The 19,279-nt window shown below is 40.4% G+C and overlaps 1 protein-coding gene across 2 annotated transcripts; it reads right to left on the reverse strand.

Moving 5' to 3' along the window:
• Positions 1 to 4,171: 4,171 nt before the first annotated feature.
• Positions 4,172 to 19,273, reverse strand: LYPLA1 (lysophospholipase 1). 2 transcript variants are annotated; one of them, XM_075213521.1, is made up of 9 exons: positions 19,019 to 19,273; positions 16,251 to 16,282; positions 15,121 to 15,186; positions 14,499 to 14,546; positions 11,963 to 12,033; positions 10,510 to 10,583; positions 8,896 to 8,997; positions 5,118 to 5,294; positions 4,172 to 4,363 (listed from the first exon to the last, which is right to left on the reverse strand). In XM_075213521.1, the coding sequence occupies exons 1-9, from the start codon at positions 19,085 to 19,087 to the stop codon at positions 4,313 to 4,315; spliced, it is 690 nt and encodes a 229-aa protein (XP_075069622.1). In that variant the 5' UTR covers positions 19,088 to 19,273; the 3' UTR covers positions 4,172 to 4,312. The 2 variants fall into 2 exon arrangements, with proteins under 2 accessions (XP_075069622.1, XP_075069624.1); XM_075213523.1 differs by lacking the exon at positions 16,251 to 16,282 and having other exon boundaries at positions 19,019 to 19,049.
• Between the last annotated feature and the right edge of the window lie 6 nt (positions 19,274 to 19,279).

Here is a 19,279-nt window from a genome sequence, read left to right on the forward strand (position 1 = left end):
GTATGTCAACAAGGTAAAAATGGTCCACCGGCACAACACTCATAATAATAAAATATGAATACATTAAAAACAAAACAGTGTTCCCCACCCTCAAACATCAACCCTATTGCTGGCAGCCTAGGCTGGTACTAGCAAAATTTAGGTGAACAAATACCAATTACTAATATCAGCACTAGACTTTGCCAGTTGGGGCCGGTGGCACTATACCAGGGGAACACACAGGGTGGGGTCCAACCCCAACATGGTCTGCACAGGGTTGGATTCCCTAAGGATGGGGTCAGCAAAGACACCCCTGCACCAATTTGGAAGAAACCAACATGAGGTGGGCCAGTTACATACTGGGCAGGTTTTAAGGGGGTTAGGATCCCGGTCGACCCTCCAGTTGGTGTACACTAGGCAGAACTTTGACCCGGGGAGCCTGTACTGGACCTTACACTGGATGGATTTGAATGACATTTAAAATAAAAACTACACTGGTCAGCCACCTTATTGGTGTGTTGGAAGAGCTGAAGCTGCTAGTTAATTGTAAAATGTTGACAGTTACATCCAACTTATTGATAGCTTAATAACTTGAATATTTAAACCCGGGCACCGCTGGGGATTTGAGTTAGTAAATAAATAAAACAAAAGCGGACCCCTCCTCTCACCCCATGCTTAAAGCGCTAGGGCTCTTCCCACATCAATTGGCTTAGTGTACTACAGGTCCCAGCAAGCCCAGGCTGCCATTAACAGTCTGGGCATGCTGCTGCTGTTAGTACTACAAGCACAAGTCTACCCATGGCTGCCAAAACATGTTGCCACTCAGGGAACCACACGTGCCAGCATGCCCTGGCATCCAGGGCCCACTGGAACCTGTAGTGCAAGTCAAAATGTAAATAAATCCCATACCTCATTTTAAACATAGTTTTATTTAAAATAAATAAAAAACACCCATCCCTGTAATGTCCTCAGCTCTGAGGTCATGGGAAAGCCCCAATGTTATAAATAAACCTAGTGGCTGTCATTTTCTCATTATGCGGCGGGAGCTCGTGCTGTCAAGAGCTAGTTAACGTCATTGCCCAATTTTATTTATTACTTTACCAAGCAAGGATACCTCTGGATTACTGTTTTTTCCAAGCAACAGGACCAGAGGATGTGGTTTTGTGTTTGCTTGTTTCTTACACAGCTTTACTTTTAGGTTCAAGCTGCCAGATCAAGGGCTATAATGTTACAGGCATGGCCTTTTTTCAGGATCAAGTTGCTCGATTGAGGGATATAATTTTATGGAGATGAAGAACCTGCATGTTGGCGAGTATTACAGGGGTGGGTGTTTACTTCAAATAAAGTTATGCTTTAAACGTATTGGTGTCGATGGTCAGACTGTCGACAGGTTTACCGTTAACAGACTGCCTCCCATAGGTTACACTGAATACAGCATGGAAGGCAGTGGTACTGAGTGAGGCCTGTCACACATTGCTTGGCACTGGTGATTTGAGAAGATACCACAAGTAAATAAGAGTGTAAATAGTAAAACTAGATCAGAGGATAGCTCCAGTTCTTGCTTTTTTTCATAAACAGAGTTTTATTAGTATTGCTATGTTTCAATGGTTGAGGATTAATTGACTTTACATTCTAAATATGTCAGAAATGAAGACAACAAAAAGATTACTTTAAGGATTGTTTTTAATCCCTGACAGTTAAGTAGATCATAAAAAAGCCTTAGAGTAGAAGCTAGTTCACATTTTTTTTTTTAGAAAACAGGATTGCTATTTTAAACATATCTCTTATTAACATGACCATAATGGGCTAGTAGTAAAGTAGCAGCCATTTCAATACATGTTAGGTTTCTCACCATTGTATCAAATGTATTTTACCATAAAGAATTATCCAATCTTCCATTAGGAAAACAAATGCTCATACAAAGAAATTATTTTCTACCATAAATAACTAAACAGCATTCTGATAGAGAACATATAAACACAGACTTCTCTCACATCTAAAGAATAAAACACGTACAATAAGAAATAAATCTGGAGATTATATAGGGAACGCGTAATATTAGAGATAAAAACATATGGCTTAATCAGAAAATTGCTAGTCTTGAAATATTGATGATATCTAATGCAGTTTCTTACAAATGAAATGCAGGTGGTTGCAGTCCCTCTGAAAAAACAAAGCCTTGCATATAGTCTGGTCTGCCCCTTACATATGTAAATCATGATTATGTGGTTTACATTCAGAAAGAGAAAAAAGTAAAATAATAAATACAAAAATCAGAAACTTGGGTAAAGTTAATGTTCTATTCCCAGCCCTAATCAAGATTTGAAATGGTATTATAGCCATGAGAAGCATAGCAATACGATTGATGCTAAACTGCTTACAAATAAGTTTGACAAATAAACACAGACAAATGCAAGGAAATTACAAATACTCACTAAGCTTTAATATTAAAAAAGTAATTAAAAACTGTGAGGTCCAGTTAGCCAGTCTGATCCAAATATATACCAAAACACACAATGCATTCAATCACACACAAAAAAACAAGCAATAAGTAGACATTTGAAAAAGAGACCGATGTGCTGTTTGCGAGATCTGAACGCATTACCTTTTATAAAAGAGGACACATTTCTAAACGACTTACTTATTGCTCATTTATGCTGCTGTAGTTTGATTTAGCGCTTTCCTTTTTTGGCTTCTAATTGGGTTAGCCAGGGTGACCATATAAATGCAAAGTAAACATTATGTAATTTTCCTGTGATCTCTCTGTTTATCGTTAGACCTTTTAGATATGACTATGTGGTCACAGAAAATCAAAATACATAAATGTCACACTTGGAAGTCCAAAAACACCATAAAATGTTTAACAGTAAAGCAAATCAAACGGATGTGCAATAAATGGTCCATTATTTTCTCTAATTCACCAGTATGATCTCTGCCTGACAGGTCATCTGAGGTTACTGGTTTGCTATGCCTACACTAGAAGCGAGCATTGTGTACAGCACAGCTGTGTTCAGTGTCCACATTTACAACATTCAAGATTCCAACCATGACATTTATGTGGACCGACCCAAGACAAACCATACCAGTTATTCACATAAACCTTCAATGGTCGAATAAGGAGTTTCAGAAATGTACCTAAGCTGGGTATATACATGCTAAGCATAGTTCTCCTGCAGCCAGAGTATAAGTACTGTAGAAAAAATGTATACTAGGGTTTCCCAAATCCAGTTCTCAGGGACCCCTAACACTGCATGTTTCCCATATCTCCTTGCTGGAGTACAGGTGTATTAATTACCGACTGACACATTGTATGGTACAAAGTATTTCACTTGTGTCCTGGAAAACATGTACTGTTAGGGCTCCTTAAGGACTGGATGGGGAAACCCTGGTATAGACCATTCCACAAACTAAATTGCTGTGCGAAAAGATATAGTAACATTTTATTTGGAGAGTGCAAGATTAGCAGACCAGAGAAAGAATCAAATGGTGAAATAATGGAATATGGTTTGAAGAATCCAGTGGTGACACATTCAATGCATAGCACATTGTGGAGAGCCCAGCCATCTCATACCATCCAAGAACACTGTAGATGAGATCTACAGGACAGTAGCATTAAACAGGAATGCGCATATATTATATATATATATATATATATATATATATATATATATATATATATATATATATATATATATATATATATATATATATATATATATATACACACACACACATATATATACATACACACATATATATACACACATATATATATATACACACATACACATACATACATACACACACACACACGCATAGGCTTGCCATCAGTCCATATAAACTTTGCTTTCCCAAAAGACAACTGAAGGTCAATAAGTGTCAAAATTGATTGAGAGATAAAATATGGCATTTTCCGTAAATTGTGAACAGTTGTACATAATGTTACTGTAGATAGTTACGAAAATTCCCAACTCTACAATAAAATGTACTCCATTTACTGTACAGAAACCCTTGCATTGCTACCAACTGACAAGGTTCCCATTGTGAATTAGAGGCCTCTTATACTACCAAGTTAAATAGCCCTTACAATGCTATGAATAATATAGCAATCAGACCACTACATGTATTTGTTAATTGTAAGTTCTATGCTCTCGAGTATCTGCTACATTTGACCAAAAACAAATCAACAAACTCCTTAATGATCGTGTTTATTATCCCTACCCTTGTCACTGCAGTTTCTGAATAATTGAGATGGTTCCTTACATAAGACATTTAAAAGGAGCATAGTGACTGTTGCTGGTGCATTATTCCAGAAGGGATAATAAAGTATCAATTAGCTGGGAGGTAGCTGCTTCTCGATAAACTGCTTCATATCCGTCATCTCCTAAGAAGAAAAGACATAAAAATATATTAACGCCAAATACACAAGAAATATAAGCATTAGTAAATTAAACAAGCTGTGTCATGAAAAAATACAAATATTTATTGTAATGTTTGGGCCAAACTGATGCATATTATGGGCATATTTATTTTTCAGGAATCCCTGCTCTTATTTCAGGTTCTTCCTGTCAGTGGCCTTATTAGCATACTGACACTCCATAGACCCTCCTACTGAGTCAGGTCAGAGCTGTAAGTAATTCTTTCATTCAGCACCCAATGTTTACAGAGCAGACAACATGAGTACCTTTCACTCCCTTACATTTATCACCAGCAAGCCATCTCCTTCCCGCACATAATACTAATAATGTGTAGCGCACTTAGCAGAGCATACTATGAGGGGTGCAGGGATTCCATCTGAGCTAGTGGAGGGTGTGACCAAAACACGACCGACAGCTCTGAAACAGACCTGATAGGTGGGTCTATGGAGTATCAGCATATTAAGGAGGTCAAGGCTAGACCGGTATTAGGAACTCCTGTAACGGGGGTGGGGGAAAACAGTAAATAATATACATTTCTAAATTTATACAAATATCTATAAATATTAGAATTCTAAATATCTAACGTACTTCATCAGAATACAGAATATTGAAAACTGGCACAACAATTTGTAACACAAACAAATGGAGTCGCTGACTTTAATGTAATAGACAAGCGTATTGTACAAAGAACCTTGCCGTATCATGAAAAACGCAACTCACCTGGTTGCATGAGCTGTGCGCCAAACCACCATAGGTCTTGAAATTGACATTTGCTGGGTTTATAATAGTTTTTAGTTTCTCCGAGGTAAGAGAACCAAACATGAGAGGAACTAGTGGGTCACTTTCTCCGTGGCACTGGAGAACTGACACATCTTTGTTGGCACTAGTAGCAGCAGCCTACATAAAAAGTACAGAAATTAATATCATTCATCAAAAGGCAACACACACACACTTACAGACCATAATAAATTTAGAAAATGCAATTAAAACACAGTTACGTTTACTTCTAACAGCATGGAAAACGGGATTTATACTTACGGTAAATCTTTTTCTCTGAGTCCATCTGGGGTCTGGGGGACACTCCTTAACCATGGGGTTGAGCCAGGGGGAGGAGTCTGGCACCCAAAGAGTTAACTTTTTTCAGCTGACAGCATATCACCCCCGCCAATTCCCACATACCTCAGTTTGATTACAAAAGCCATTAGGAAGATAGGCCAATTAACCAAGACACACCACTCAACAGAGGGGGGAGTGGAGACAAAACAACGAAAAGACGGGGGTGATCGGAGTGTCCCCCAGATGGACTCAGAGAAAAAAAAAATTGTCGTAAGTATAAATCCCGTTTTCTCTTTCATCCATCTGGGGGACACTCCTTAACCATGGGGACTTACAAAAGCAATCCCTCTGAAGGGTGGGACCGCTCTGATCTCCTTGCACGCAGAACACTACGGCCAAAGGAGGCGTCCCCAGACGCAAATATATTAAATTGGTAGAATTTCGTAAAGGTATGGACCGAGGACCAGGTGGCTGCTCTGCACAGCTGGTCCGGCGTGGCTCCATTACGAGCCGCCCAAGACGCCCCAACCGACCGGGTAGAATGGGCAACAATACGTTTCGGCACAGGGAGATTAATACGGACATAAGCCTCCCTGATAGTCAGGGTAAGCCATCTGGCAATAGTTTGCTTAGATGCTGGCCATCCCCGTTTGGAAAAGTCAAACAACACAAATAGAGACTGTCTTACGTATCTTTGCAGATCTCTTAACATATATACGTAATGCCCTCACTACCTGCAAATATTTATTTGTCTTTGTTCCAGGAGTCTGAGGGTCCTCTCTCTACGGGACCCTGTAGGGCAGGTTTTACCTGCAGCCCCAAGGCCTTGCTAGGACGTCCCTTACCAGTGGATCCCTTGTTCTTGCGCAGAACTCTGGGACTTCCCTGTCTTTTGTTCGGTTCTTGTCCAGCAACCACCAGCTGAGGACCTACCTCCTCCACTGGTACCTCAAACACGGGAATGCTCCTCTTGGGTGGGACCCTGCCCAGGGTAAGGTCGCGAAAGATGTCACCATCTTTCCCAGCAGCTTCAAAGACCTGGCTACTGACAGCCTCTTGTCTGACAGGATCCTGCCTGTCCACTCCATCTAGGACCTCAACTTGTCCTGTGAAGACAACCTTCTGCTGGGTACCAAGTCCCTCACTAGTCTCAAGAAACTCATTCTTAGACAAGGGATTCACTGTGACCCTTTCAGACTCTAGAAGTTCGTTCATAGACTGAACAACTCGTCTAGCCTTAGCACCCTGAATGGGTGTGACTAAAACCTTTTCCCTTACTGGAAAATCTAAGCCTGTATAGCTTCGTCTGAACGAAGCAAATTGACAGCCCTGAGCTCTTTCTGATTTGACAGAAGCCAGCGAGGTAATTTTTTTCAAAACCTGAGGTGGGCTGCTCCCATGAATTCTATCATGATATTCTGGACCTACTCGTCTACCGAGGACCCTGTCTGCTGCCGGCCAAACCCAAGCAGCCGTCCTCTCACCCCACCCTCTGGAACCAGAGGTGGGTGGTAGTCATGCTGCTGGTCTATCCGGCAGCTTGGCGGAAGAAGCTCTCCACGCCACAGGGGCAAAGGATGACCTTCCCCTATGGGGACAGTCTCCTGGATTCCACGGCCCCTGGACTGGTAGTCTGACCTCTGCCAGACCCGCCCCCGTAAGGAGGCTGTCTGAAAGAACTAAACCTAGGCCTAGCCCTAGGTCTTGGAGTATTTACAGGCAAGGACGTCTTCTTGCCCCCTGAAGCCTGTAAAATCCAAGAGTCTAATTCTGGACCAAATAACATCCCACCCGTATACGGGATGGATTCTAATGATCGTTTAGACTCTGAATCCGCATTCCAAGCCCTTAACCATAACGCCCTTCTAGCTACTACAGCTGTAGCTGAAATAAACGAAGCTACGGAGGCCGAATTATGGGCCGCTTCATATACATAGCCTGCTGCCTCCCTTAGCTGAATGGCCAGAGGCAGTAAATCTGAATCCTGCAAGGCAGACTCTAACTGCCCTGCCCAGACTTCAATGGCCCTAGCTACCCAGGTAAAGGACAATGCTGGCCTGAGGCTAATACCGGCGGCCGAGAAGATCGACTTCAGCAGGGATTCTAATTTCTTGTCAGTCGCGTCCTGTAAGGTCGCTGACCCGGGTACAGGTAGTGTAGTCTGACGAACCAATCTCGCCACAGGTGTATCTACCTTTGCCACCTGTTCCCAACGGGTCATATCCTCCTCCTGAAGGGGATACAATACGCCAAACTTCCCTGGCATAGAGAACCTTTTATCTGGATATTTCCAAGAGGCCTCTACAATATCCCTCAACTCAACTGAGGGAGGGAACCTGACCACCTGCTTAGAAGCCTTCTTAAAGAGGGAGCGGTCCAAGGACTTCGTCTCCTCTACTTCAGCAAACCCCAGGGTCTGACGAACTGCTCTTACCAGGTCGTCCATACCCTGGTGCCTAGAGTTTCCTTCTGACTCTATAATGGACACATCTGAATCGTCCAACAATTCCCCCTCCTCCTCTGAGGAACTCTCAGAGTCTGACACTCACCACAGCACTTTAGCTGTTTGTCTACGTCTTTTAACACTAGGCTTGTGTCTGGGGTTCTCCAGTAGATGGGTAAGCCGGTCCAGGCTTTTAGCCACCGCTGACCAACCCACCTCTCTTTTGCCCCCCCCCCCCCGACAGGCGCTTCTCCCACGAGTCAGCTCCTTTTACACGGAGCCTCTCACCACTGTCAAAAGAAATAAACTGCAAAAGAAAAGGAAAAAACCTATAACCCTGTTCACTGTCTCTCTTGGAGCTCTTCAGGTGCAACCTTCTTCCAAGGGCACCCAATTCAAACTGAGGTATGTGGGAAGTGGCAGGGTGATATGCTGTCAGCTGAAAAAAGTTAACTCTTTGGGTGCCAGACTCCTCCCCCCGACTCAACCCCATGGTTAAGGAGTGTCCCCCAGATGGATGAAAGAGAAACAACTTGTTTGTTTTTTTATCCTGTTTGGCACTTAGGGAGTGTTAAAGTATGTAAAGTCAGTTCTGTGCAATCAACCATCTAAGTCTAAAGCTACCAGAGTCCGGTAGCAGCACTACCCAAAATGTGCACAGCTATTTCAGTTAGATCACTGTGCTTAAGTGGGGAGGGATCAGGGTCTTAAATGACCACAACTGAAGTCAAAATTCCTTTCACTGCACAAGACTCACAGCAGTAACTATTTAAGTATAGGTCACTCAGTGCTGTGAAAGCTATGTTTATGGTAAGAAACTTGGTAATGATGGAGCTGTACATCTCCGTGGGTTTCCTACAGGTTTGAGTGATTTCTTAATCCAATTCCTTATCTAAATAGATTTTCCATATTTTGCAACCAAGAATACAAGTTTACTATCAGCGAGCACCTCAATTACGTGTATAGATATAATGAAAGATATTATACATGCAGATTTACCTGGGGAAAGGAGGATCTTAGTGGAAGCCAACAGCTCAGAGCGACAACACCTGCTAATTTCTGATTTGTTGTTAGAGCAGTGTATAGCGACAGGGCTCCTCCCTATTAGAACAAAGCACTGTATTACCATGAACAATCTGTAATGGTATATACAAGTTTTCTTTATTGCAGCAGTTCTCCATGAAGGCCAATAACAGTACAGCAAATGTGCGCTTTCACTAACTTGTAGCACTAACAGTTAGCAACAGACAAGCCAGACATATATAGTGTAAATGATATGGATATTAAAAAATCACCAGGGGGTATATTTACTAAACTGCAGGTTTGAAAAAAAAGTGGAGATGTTGCCTATAGCAACCAGATTCTAGCTATTTATTTTGTACATTCTACAAAATGACAACTAGAATCCGATTGGTTTCTGTAGGCAACATCTCCACTTTTTCCAACCCATAGCTTAGAAAATATACCCCCAAGTAGTTCTGTGGTCACGTAAAAACACAAGGCTCTAGGTCGGGGTTTTTTTTTGTTTTTTTAATATAAAAAATGTGATGTGACTTTTCATGAATATAATTTACATTACAGGATTCCTTATAATACACAAATTTTCCTGACAAAAACTAAAGTGATGACATTAAAACCTACCATTTATACAGCTATTATTTACAGAACGAATAAAAATGTAGATTCTGCACCAAGCCCATGGTAGGTAATAGTTCACCAATCCCAAATTAGGACTGTCATAAATATATAAGACAATCCACGGTTTATTATGACATTTATGGTCCATTTCAGTAGACTCCAGATTCACAAACCAAGGAAATGGGGAAGCTTTTGCTTTGCTAAATTGCAATATAAATATGGAAATGTCAAAGGAAAACATTTTAATGCAGAGGTTTTTGTTTCCTTTGATTTTAAGTAGTCAAATATGACAAGGCATTACGGCTGGGGTAGAATATCTGCAATAAGAGCAGATTCCCCCAATAAATCTATAAAGCTAATACTGATCACACTACAAGCAATAAGATAGATGTATTATTTGGCCACATACTTAGGTGGCTACATAAGACAGGATCTGGCAATTTGTTACATGGGCTGAGCATCTCCAACAGTAGGGCCTGGTAATGCTTTTGGAGGATCATTGCCTAAATAGGCCTATATATTTCATCTGCCGACCACATTTACCAACAAGTCCAATAATAATCTGACAGGTGTCTATCAGATTATTTTCAGCCACATTTGGGAGCCAACTGCTCACTATCACTTGGTCCTGTTACCCAGCTTTAAACCTGGCCCCACACGGACCATCCGATTTGGTCATGCATAGACAGAACTGGTCATCTTCCAACTGAATTTACAAGCATATATGATAACGATCCAACTGCCTATGCTTATCTAGAGGCCACACACACACACAGATACTATACCATGTGACATCCATAACTAGTACAATAAATTATATTGAATTGATTATTACTGTTTACATTTAAGATGCTTACAGCACAGCATGAAAAATATAATTCAGCCCATGTTATTTACAATGTGTCCCATGTGTGAAGTGGGTCATGCTAGGAGTTACTGTAATAGTTAGTCTCCTTAGCAATACTGCTAACTTACCTGAGAAAATCCTCCTAAAACGATTCTATTTGAGGGTATGCCATTCTTTACTTCTTGGTCTATTAGTGCTCTAACTGGAAATAAGATAATCAATAGTTACTGTTCGCTATAATGTAAGTGTGGTCATTTATACAGTTATGTAGCTACTTGAGATTTGTCTATAACAATATTCCTCACTACACAGTGATGGGAAGTCAGATGACAAGTGATGCTTGCTTAGAACTTCGTACAATTCACAGCACATTTGAACTGTGTGCAGTCCATCTTAAATGGCAGTTTGTGTTTATTTTCACATTTGCTGTATTTTGATTTTAGAACCATAAGAACTTTCCATAATAGAATTATTGAAAGGGGTTGCACACAAAAACGTCTGGTTGTATGACCTTTGTTTCATACAACATCCTGCATCAGTTTTACAGCAACCTCACGTTACTAATCTGTTCTATTGCAGCTCTGTATTCCCCAACATAATCAATACAAGTGGACAGGCCATTTCCTCCCACAAGATCGGCACACATCTCCTGATGAAATCTGCTGTGAGCAGTCTCATCACCCCGGTGGCTAAAGGTCATTCTATTCTTGTCCACTTCAATATGGCGCACATACTGAGGAGGTGGAGACTGGTTTCAAAAAAAAGTTATCTGCCATAGTAAAAGAATAGCTCGTTCAAAATATGCACAAACACATGAAGGGTACATATTCATGAGTTCTTTAACCATTTGTCTACCGACAACGCGCTACATTCACAGGAAGGCAGACAAAACCTCAACACTTTTCAAAGTAGTAATCTATTGATCACTATGACAAACAATATTTCTATTTAGCAGATTTACAAAAAACATACAAATAAGACACAGCAGTGTCCATGGTATGTCTAGCCTGTTTTAAAAAAGAAAAAAAAAATGGATGTGGGTATTAAATGCATTGCTTGTCATCATGATCAATAGATCACTACCCTTAAAAATAATGAGACTTACAGAGAATGCAATGTTAAACCACACATGAATATAACCTTAAAAGTGATAAGAAACAGTTGTACTGATATTACGCATTAGTATTAAAAAAAAAAAAATCTGTAGCTGGATATATATATATATATATATATATATATATATATATATATATATATATAAATAATAAAAACAGACAGTGGGGCATATTCAATTGTGCTCGGGATTGCCGAAAATCCTGCGGTAATATCGGTAATCGTGCGCGGAAAAACTACTACATGTAATACGGTAATTTACTCGCTGGATTTCAGCTCGCGGCTCCCTGAGCCGCGAGCTGAAATCCAGCTACAAATTACCGTATTACATGTATTAGTTTTTCCGCGGCGGGATTTTCGGCGATCCCGCCGACATTTGAATATGCCCCTGTGTGTTTTTGTTTCTTGTATTTTTTTTTGCATTGATGTAGGGCTGGGGATGTACAATAATAAAGGAAAACAGCATACTATTATCTGCAGCTTGCTTGATGCCGGCATCATCCTCCTGAGCATCTGGAGACAATCCAATTATGTCAAACCTAAATATGATAAACACAGGTCACTAAGAAAATGCCCAGGTATTAACTGTATTTGTATAGAATACACCATTTGACAATAACAATGGTCCCTAATACAATTGCAAACAACGCAATAGAAAGCAACATTATTACCATGCAGAGCTATGCTACTCTTAAAGCCTTAAGGAACCATTAATATTATGTCATGTTGTTTCCAGACAACGCTAAGTCTGCTTTGCCCTGTGGACACAATGAATTTTTAATCACATTGTCATTTAAAAATTAATTAGAAGGAAGCAGCTATATTTAAAGTCTCATGGCAGGATTGCAGCAGGGAGGACAAAGCTGGCAGGGAGTTACTGCAACCTGTGCTATTAAATTAATATTTTTCTTTATAAAAAGCAGCGTAACAGTCAGAAGCCAATGTACTGCCTAAAAACAGAAGAATATTTTTTTATTTCTTTTTAAAATGGAGATGGATTTTTGGTTCTAGCTTTTGTGACAGATCAACACTTCCTCTTCCTTCTCACTGCCATGTGCATTTAAAGTAAAAAGGACTTTAGCAGATGTATACTTTTCTGGAAACTAACATTGTTTTTTTCAAAGCCATGCGCGGCAGGTCATTTTCTTAAATTGCCATTTTAACAATGATTACACAAAAGCTTCCGTCTAGCCCTAATAGGCCCTCTAAACCCCTTACTAACAGCATGACCAGCAGGTTTTTGGTGTTCAACTTATCAGCACAACGTTTTTGAAGCCTTACTATTTATAACAAATACCTCCAGGCTGGCTAGTTGGAGTATGGTTTACATTATTTTGGCAACAATAAAGTGGGTTGCACCTTGCAGATTTAGCCCCTTATTATGATAACAGTGACTGGCTACTGCATACTACACTATGTTGTCTGAAGAGGTGCAACTTTTTCTTTATTGCACACCTGTTTTCAGTTTATATTGCCCCTCCTGGAAAATTAAATTTTCCAGTGGAGTACTTTTGTATTAGCTACAATTTACATTTGTCTTTAGCTATTTGATCAAGATGTCTCAAACACACTCATGTTTCAACACAGCAACATCAAAGCTGTTTTCTACACTGCTACCAGATGCAGTCAATAGCACCAACATATTACTCACCTCAAAACAGCTATTGCCCTTGTGTCATCTTTGACTCCTCATTCTACTTCAACCTACACATTCACATGCCTTGCAGCTGTCACTTACATAACATCTCTAAAATATACACACCTCAAATATGATGCCACAAATCTGACCCCACACCTCTATTTTCCACCTAGACTATTACAACAGTCTAGCAGGCCTTCCACAATCATCTTCCTGAAAATCAATTATAAATGGTGGTTCTTAATTCCTCATCTATCCAGGACATATTTGAAAAAAAAATTAAATATATATATATATATACATATACACACACACACACACACACATACCTGGTAAAATACTTTATAAATATAATGATCAACTCTGCTAACCTTTACACTGGCCAGAATAAAACAGTGCTGAAATTAGTCTACAAATTAATAACTCTTATCACATTAACATTACTGCTATCAGGGAATACAGGAGAAAGCTGCTTAGGCTGCACCTGCTACTTTATTAGTTAGGGCAGAATGGTCTCTGTCTGCTTTTAAACAGTGTTGCTTCTAACCCTACAGCGAGCAAGTATATGCAAACCTCTAAATTAGTCTGGACTACATAAATCTTGAAAACCAGTTTTGCAAGTACTGTATTGACCAAGCCCATCTCATGATCGTTTGCTGTTCTAATATAATAATAATATAAAACATATCATGATTGAAAAATTGGTCATGGTTACTTTAAGGTGATACTATAACATTTGCCTTGATATTACACACACCACAAACGATCTTCTTAGAGGTCTAAATCATAGTATTTCTTTGTCAGGCAGATGCATTATCTATGGGAGGAACCAGAGTAACAGCCAACCTAATACAGTGGCATATGGCAACACCTGCTAAGCTAGCCAAAAGAAAGGATCACTAATACTTGGCCTACATTTGCAAAGAGAAGCTGCTAAACAAAGCTCTACGAATAATGCTTTAAAAACTGCAGCTGAACAGCCTGGGCTGACATTAGGTATAGCAGTTACACTTAATATATTAAATTAAATTCCTTCTACTCAGTGAAGCAAACCAACAGCTCTCCCGCACAGGACAATTAATTTGCAGATGATGCAGTACAGTGTTGGGCTACTGAATTTTAATATATTAACAACTACTAATTTACTGCATACATTGTTAGGAATGTAGAGACACCCCCACCTGGAATCATTATATCTCTGTCCCACTGTTCATATAGTGGCTCTCAGATGAAGATATTACGTAGTAGGCATTTCCTTAGCAATGTTATCCTCTCTGGGTTACCTATGGCTTAGTTAGCCTATACTTTAGTTAAAACAGTAAAAAATAAAATGGGACTGTTCAAGTAGAGCATAGTATTACTTACCAGGAAGGCATAGCCATATTCATGTTCAGTGAAACTGGCATGATGGGCCTGAAATTAGAAAGATACAGTTACACAAAAGTTGGCACAGAGAATAAAAAAAACAAACAAACACGCTAAAATAATGTGTGGCTACAAACTGGTTTGTTTTCTATTCCTGAATGACTAATGTGGAGAATGCACCATCTATTCAATAATTCTTTTGGTTATGGATGGAAGAAAGTAGGAAACTGACTATTAGGATAGATATAAGTTAGAGCAGTAGATCCCAAACTTTCTAAGTTCGAGGCACCCTTAGGGTCTCCATAATTCTTTCAAGGAACCCCTAACTCAAAATAATTACCAAGTTGTCCCCCACTTTGCTTACCACTGGCCGCGGCACCCCTGTGAGATCGCCGCGAATAGATGGCACAACTTTGAGGGAGGGAGATTAATTGACAGCTATATAAAGAACAAACATGTGAAGGACTACTACAATGAAACTCATCTTTGACAAAGAATAGAGCCAATGCATTTTGTCATTACCAATCTCAAAAGTTATAAGAAGTTACATGTGAAGAATAGATCTAACAAATGTCAGTAGTGGTCTTTAAAATACAAATAAAAACATATAAATGACACTTACGCATGTGGGCAGATGTACTTGACATGCGGACTTCTTATGCTTGCCATTGCTTCCGCCCAGCCATGCCTGGTGGGTAGGAAAATGCATCTTTAGTTTAAGGATTCAAAAGCATACAAAACGCTCAAAGTCTTTAAATTTTGAAGACTGAAAATGGCATGTCATGACATCTGTGCTTCTACCAAGCAGTAATTTGAAGCAGAGATGGTGCCTGAGGTAGCTGTGGTTTTAATGGTCCTCAAAAGCAGACTATATTGACTGTTAGAAGACATACCGCATGATGAAGTTAGTCAAGCATTACCCATAAAGCATCACACTAAAAGTAATACAAAGACTTGCTGAATGCATAATCAAGGGTTACTCTATCCCTAACAGTGCAATGTTTAGACCTTTGTATACTGAAAGAATTTGTCCCTAACATTTTGGATGGAATTTGCAAACTTCTGTAATATGTTTCTGGAACCTCAGCCAACAAGCCAGCATTTGTTGCGGCTACAAAAACAATGCAGCAATTAGACCTGATCTTTTTAAAACAGCACAAGGAAACTACTGTCACAAAAATCCTTGCTAGAAAACATTGAATACAAGAATCTTCCTCACCCAGTATATTCTAAATGTCACTTATTTGTAAATAGAAAATATGTTCAATATAGTTAAAGATGTTTTCTGGGCTACACAAATTACTTTATCACATAACCTCTACATTTTTCTAAAGATGTTAAACAGGAATTGATAACAGAGAGACAGAGGCACTGATAAGTGGTTGTAGCATGTCCAAAATCTGTTTAACTGGCATTCTGCATCTTATTACCATATAAAGCAATGATTACAGGAAGAGGTACTCAGTGATTAAGTTTGTGTGTATGACGTGATCATTAAGCAACAGCGATGACCAACTTATTGTTCAGTCTAGATGGGGGTACTCCCTGTAGAAAGATGATATGTTGCACACTAACAAGAGTTGATGTATTCTCTCTTTGTAACACGATCCTCACTTACAACCATTAGATCAAACAACTTTGTTACATCTCCCTCCCATTAATACCAGTTTTGGCCTGTGTGTTTTAAGATGGTGGTAAAAGGAGGGCGCACCGAAGTAAAAAGAAGTACAATTATTTAACATTCATACATACCCAGTATCTCCTAAGCCATGCAGGAATATAACCTGAAGCAAATAAAATTGTATTAAAACAAGTCATTAAACAAAAACATTTGGCAGACGTCTATAAGTTACTGGCACCACAAACATTGTGAATAGCTTTTGTTGTTAAAAAAAATTTTGGGATTTTAACCATAGCACAAAAGTTTCTGCAGCTATAAATCTTATCACTTACGATCTCTGTGGCTATCCTAAAAATCAGTCATTTTTCAATCTGCATATTTCAAAGTATTTTAAAAAGCAAAAGTCTGGACAAAATAAGTCACACCTATAATCTGTCAAAACCACAATCACATTCCTGCAAAGCCATGCCAAATTCCCAAAATGCAATTGTCCATTAGGGGTCCGTGAACCAAAGAACTGAAACTTCAGTCATTTGAGCTGCTGTGACATTACTGGTCCAGATCAGTGCATGAATCCATCACTGCAGACAATGTAAATCTGCAGAGTAAGTTCTCGAGCCTGCCAGTCACTTGATCTCTGTTCAGTTACAGAAGCACCTCCCCAATAACATGACAACCTGCTAGAGGGATGAACAGTGCATGCTGGACATATTTATATGACTTTTCAGTCAGTCATAAATCAACTCGGTAATACTGAGTCAGTGATATATATTGATTTAAATAGTGATTTAACGTTTGTTTTAGAAATGGAAGACATACTTTTTACTTAATCGTATTCAGCAACAACTCTGTTTCGTGAAAAATATCAATAGTCACATTGCAAAGCAAATGAATCTAACACTTGGCAACACCTTCTGTGAGAAAACAGCCTTAAAATGAATGTGTCACTTGCTCACAGGAGACATTTTAAATGCCAAACCAATATTCATGACAATGCAGCCTAGCAATTCACTAGGAACCGGACACCCATTGATAGAAGTCAGGCGTCATAAATATTAGTCAGGTAGTGTATTAGTGAGGTCTCTGGCTACTAGCACATTAATATGCTGCAGAGTGGTTCAAAGCAAAAAATGCCTAGGCAACAGTGCCACTTTAAAGTCCAGGTATTTCAGCTATTTTCAAAAAGGAAAAGCACGTTGTTTTGTGAAAAGATATTTGTGATACAAGGCTCCGTTAGAACATAGCATCCTCTTTACCAAAACATTGCAGTGGAAAGCTGAGACATTCAATTGTATGGGATGCATGGGAATTGGCATTTGTATCTCTATGGACTTTAAAATATGCACAATATACAGGCTGTGAGTATTTAAATAGCAAATTTTCTGAAAAACTGGAGGTTTAAAGAGTAAGACTAAAAGCCTGAAACTGATTAAGTAGATTTATAGCCTATAAATGATACAATTGTGTTATGATAATTAGGATGCTTCAACGTCTGATAAAACACACATGAAAAAAATGTGACAGAACATTGCAAAAGAAATTGTCCTAAAATAGCAATATGCATGGCATGTAACTAGTTAAAAGAGGAGGTGTCTGGATTGACAGGTAGTGAGGAGAGTGGAGTGACATACAGGAGGTGTCTGGATTGACAGGTAGTGAGGAGAGTGGAGTGACATACAGGAGGTGTCTGGATTAACAAGTAGTGAGGAAAGTGGGATGACATGCAGGAAGTGTCTGGAATGACAGGTAGTGAGGAGAGTGGGGTAACATACAGGAGGTGTCTGGATTGACAGGAAGTGAGGAGAGTGGTGTGACATACAGGAAGTCGCAGTAATAACAGGTAGTGAGGGGTGGGAATACTGGTGAATAGAGTGGGGTGACATGCAGGAGGTGTATTAGGAATGACAGGTATGGGAATACAGGTGAGGAGAATAGGGTGACATGCAGGGGGTGTATTAGGAATGACAGGCATGGGAATACAGGTGAGGAGAGCGGGGTGACATACAGGAGGTGGCAGTAAAAACAGGTAGTGAGGGGTGGGAATACTGGTGAATAGAATGGGGTGACATGTAGGGGGTGTATTAGGAATGACAGGAGGAGGATAATGGGGTGACATGCAGGGGGTGTATTAGGAATGACAGGAGGAGGATAATGGGGTGACATGCAGGGGGTGTATTAGGAATGACAGGCATGGGAATACAGGTGTATAGAATGGGGTGACATGCAGGGGGTGTATTAGGAATGACAGCTATGACAGGAGGAGGATAATGGGGTGACATGCAGGGGGTGTATTAGGAATGACAGGCATGGGAATACAGGTGAAGAGAATGGGGTGACATGCAGGGGGTGTATTAGGAATGACAGGTATGGGAATACAGGTGAGGAGAATGGGGTGACATGCAGGGGGTGTATTAGGAATGACAGGTATGGGAATACAGGTGAGGAGAATGGGGTGACATGCAGTGGGTGTATTAGGAATGACAGCTATGACAGCAGGAGGAGAATGGAGTGACATGCAGGGGGTGTATTCGGAATGACAGCTATGACAGGAGGAGGATAACGGGGTGACATGCAGGGGGTGTATTAGGAATGACAGGTATGGGAATACAGGTGAGGAGAATGGGGTGACATGCAGGGGGTATATTAGGAATGACAGCTATGACAGGAGGAGGATAATGGGGTGACATGCAGGGGGTGTATTAGGAACACAGGTGAGGAGGGAGTGTAAGAAATGTGAGACAGAAGAGTTACTGAGGACTCACGTAGCAGATGAGCAGTGACATACATACAGGTGGGGTTATATATAGAACATATTAGAATATAGTGCCGGGCTGGGTAGGGTGAAGTACGAGAGCATTGGGACAGGACATATCCTATTATATAGAGCAGCGTGACTCACCGCGGCCGTGGCCTTGCGGGCGGCGGGCACTATGGCGGGCAGGGGTGCGGACATGTTGTTGCCGCACATACACCGGGTGTGCCAAGCTGGTCCTCGTGCTGCCGGGTGTCTCTCTCCCTCTACACGACCGCGTGCCGCCCTTATCCTTCAATAACCCAGAGCGAAGCCGCGCGCAAGGGGGCGTGACTTTGTCGTCACGATCTGGAGGCCAAACACCCTCTTCGTCTCGAGCCAACCACCTGCTGAGCCTGGACCCGCACT

The sequence above is a fragment of the Mixophyes fleayi genome, chromosome 5 (assembly GCF_038048845.1).
Source record: "Mixophyes fleayi isolate aMixFle1 chromosome 5, aMixFle1.hap1, whole genome shotgun sequence".
NCBI lineage: Eukaryota > Metazoa > Chordata > Amphibia > Anura > Limnodynastidae > Mixophyes > Mixophyes fleayi.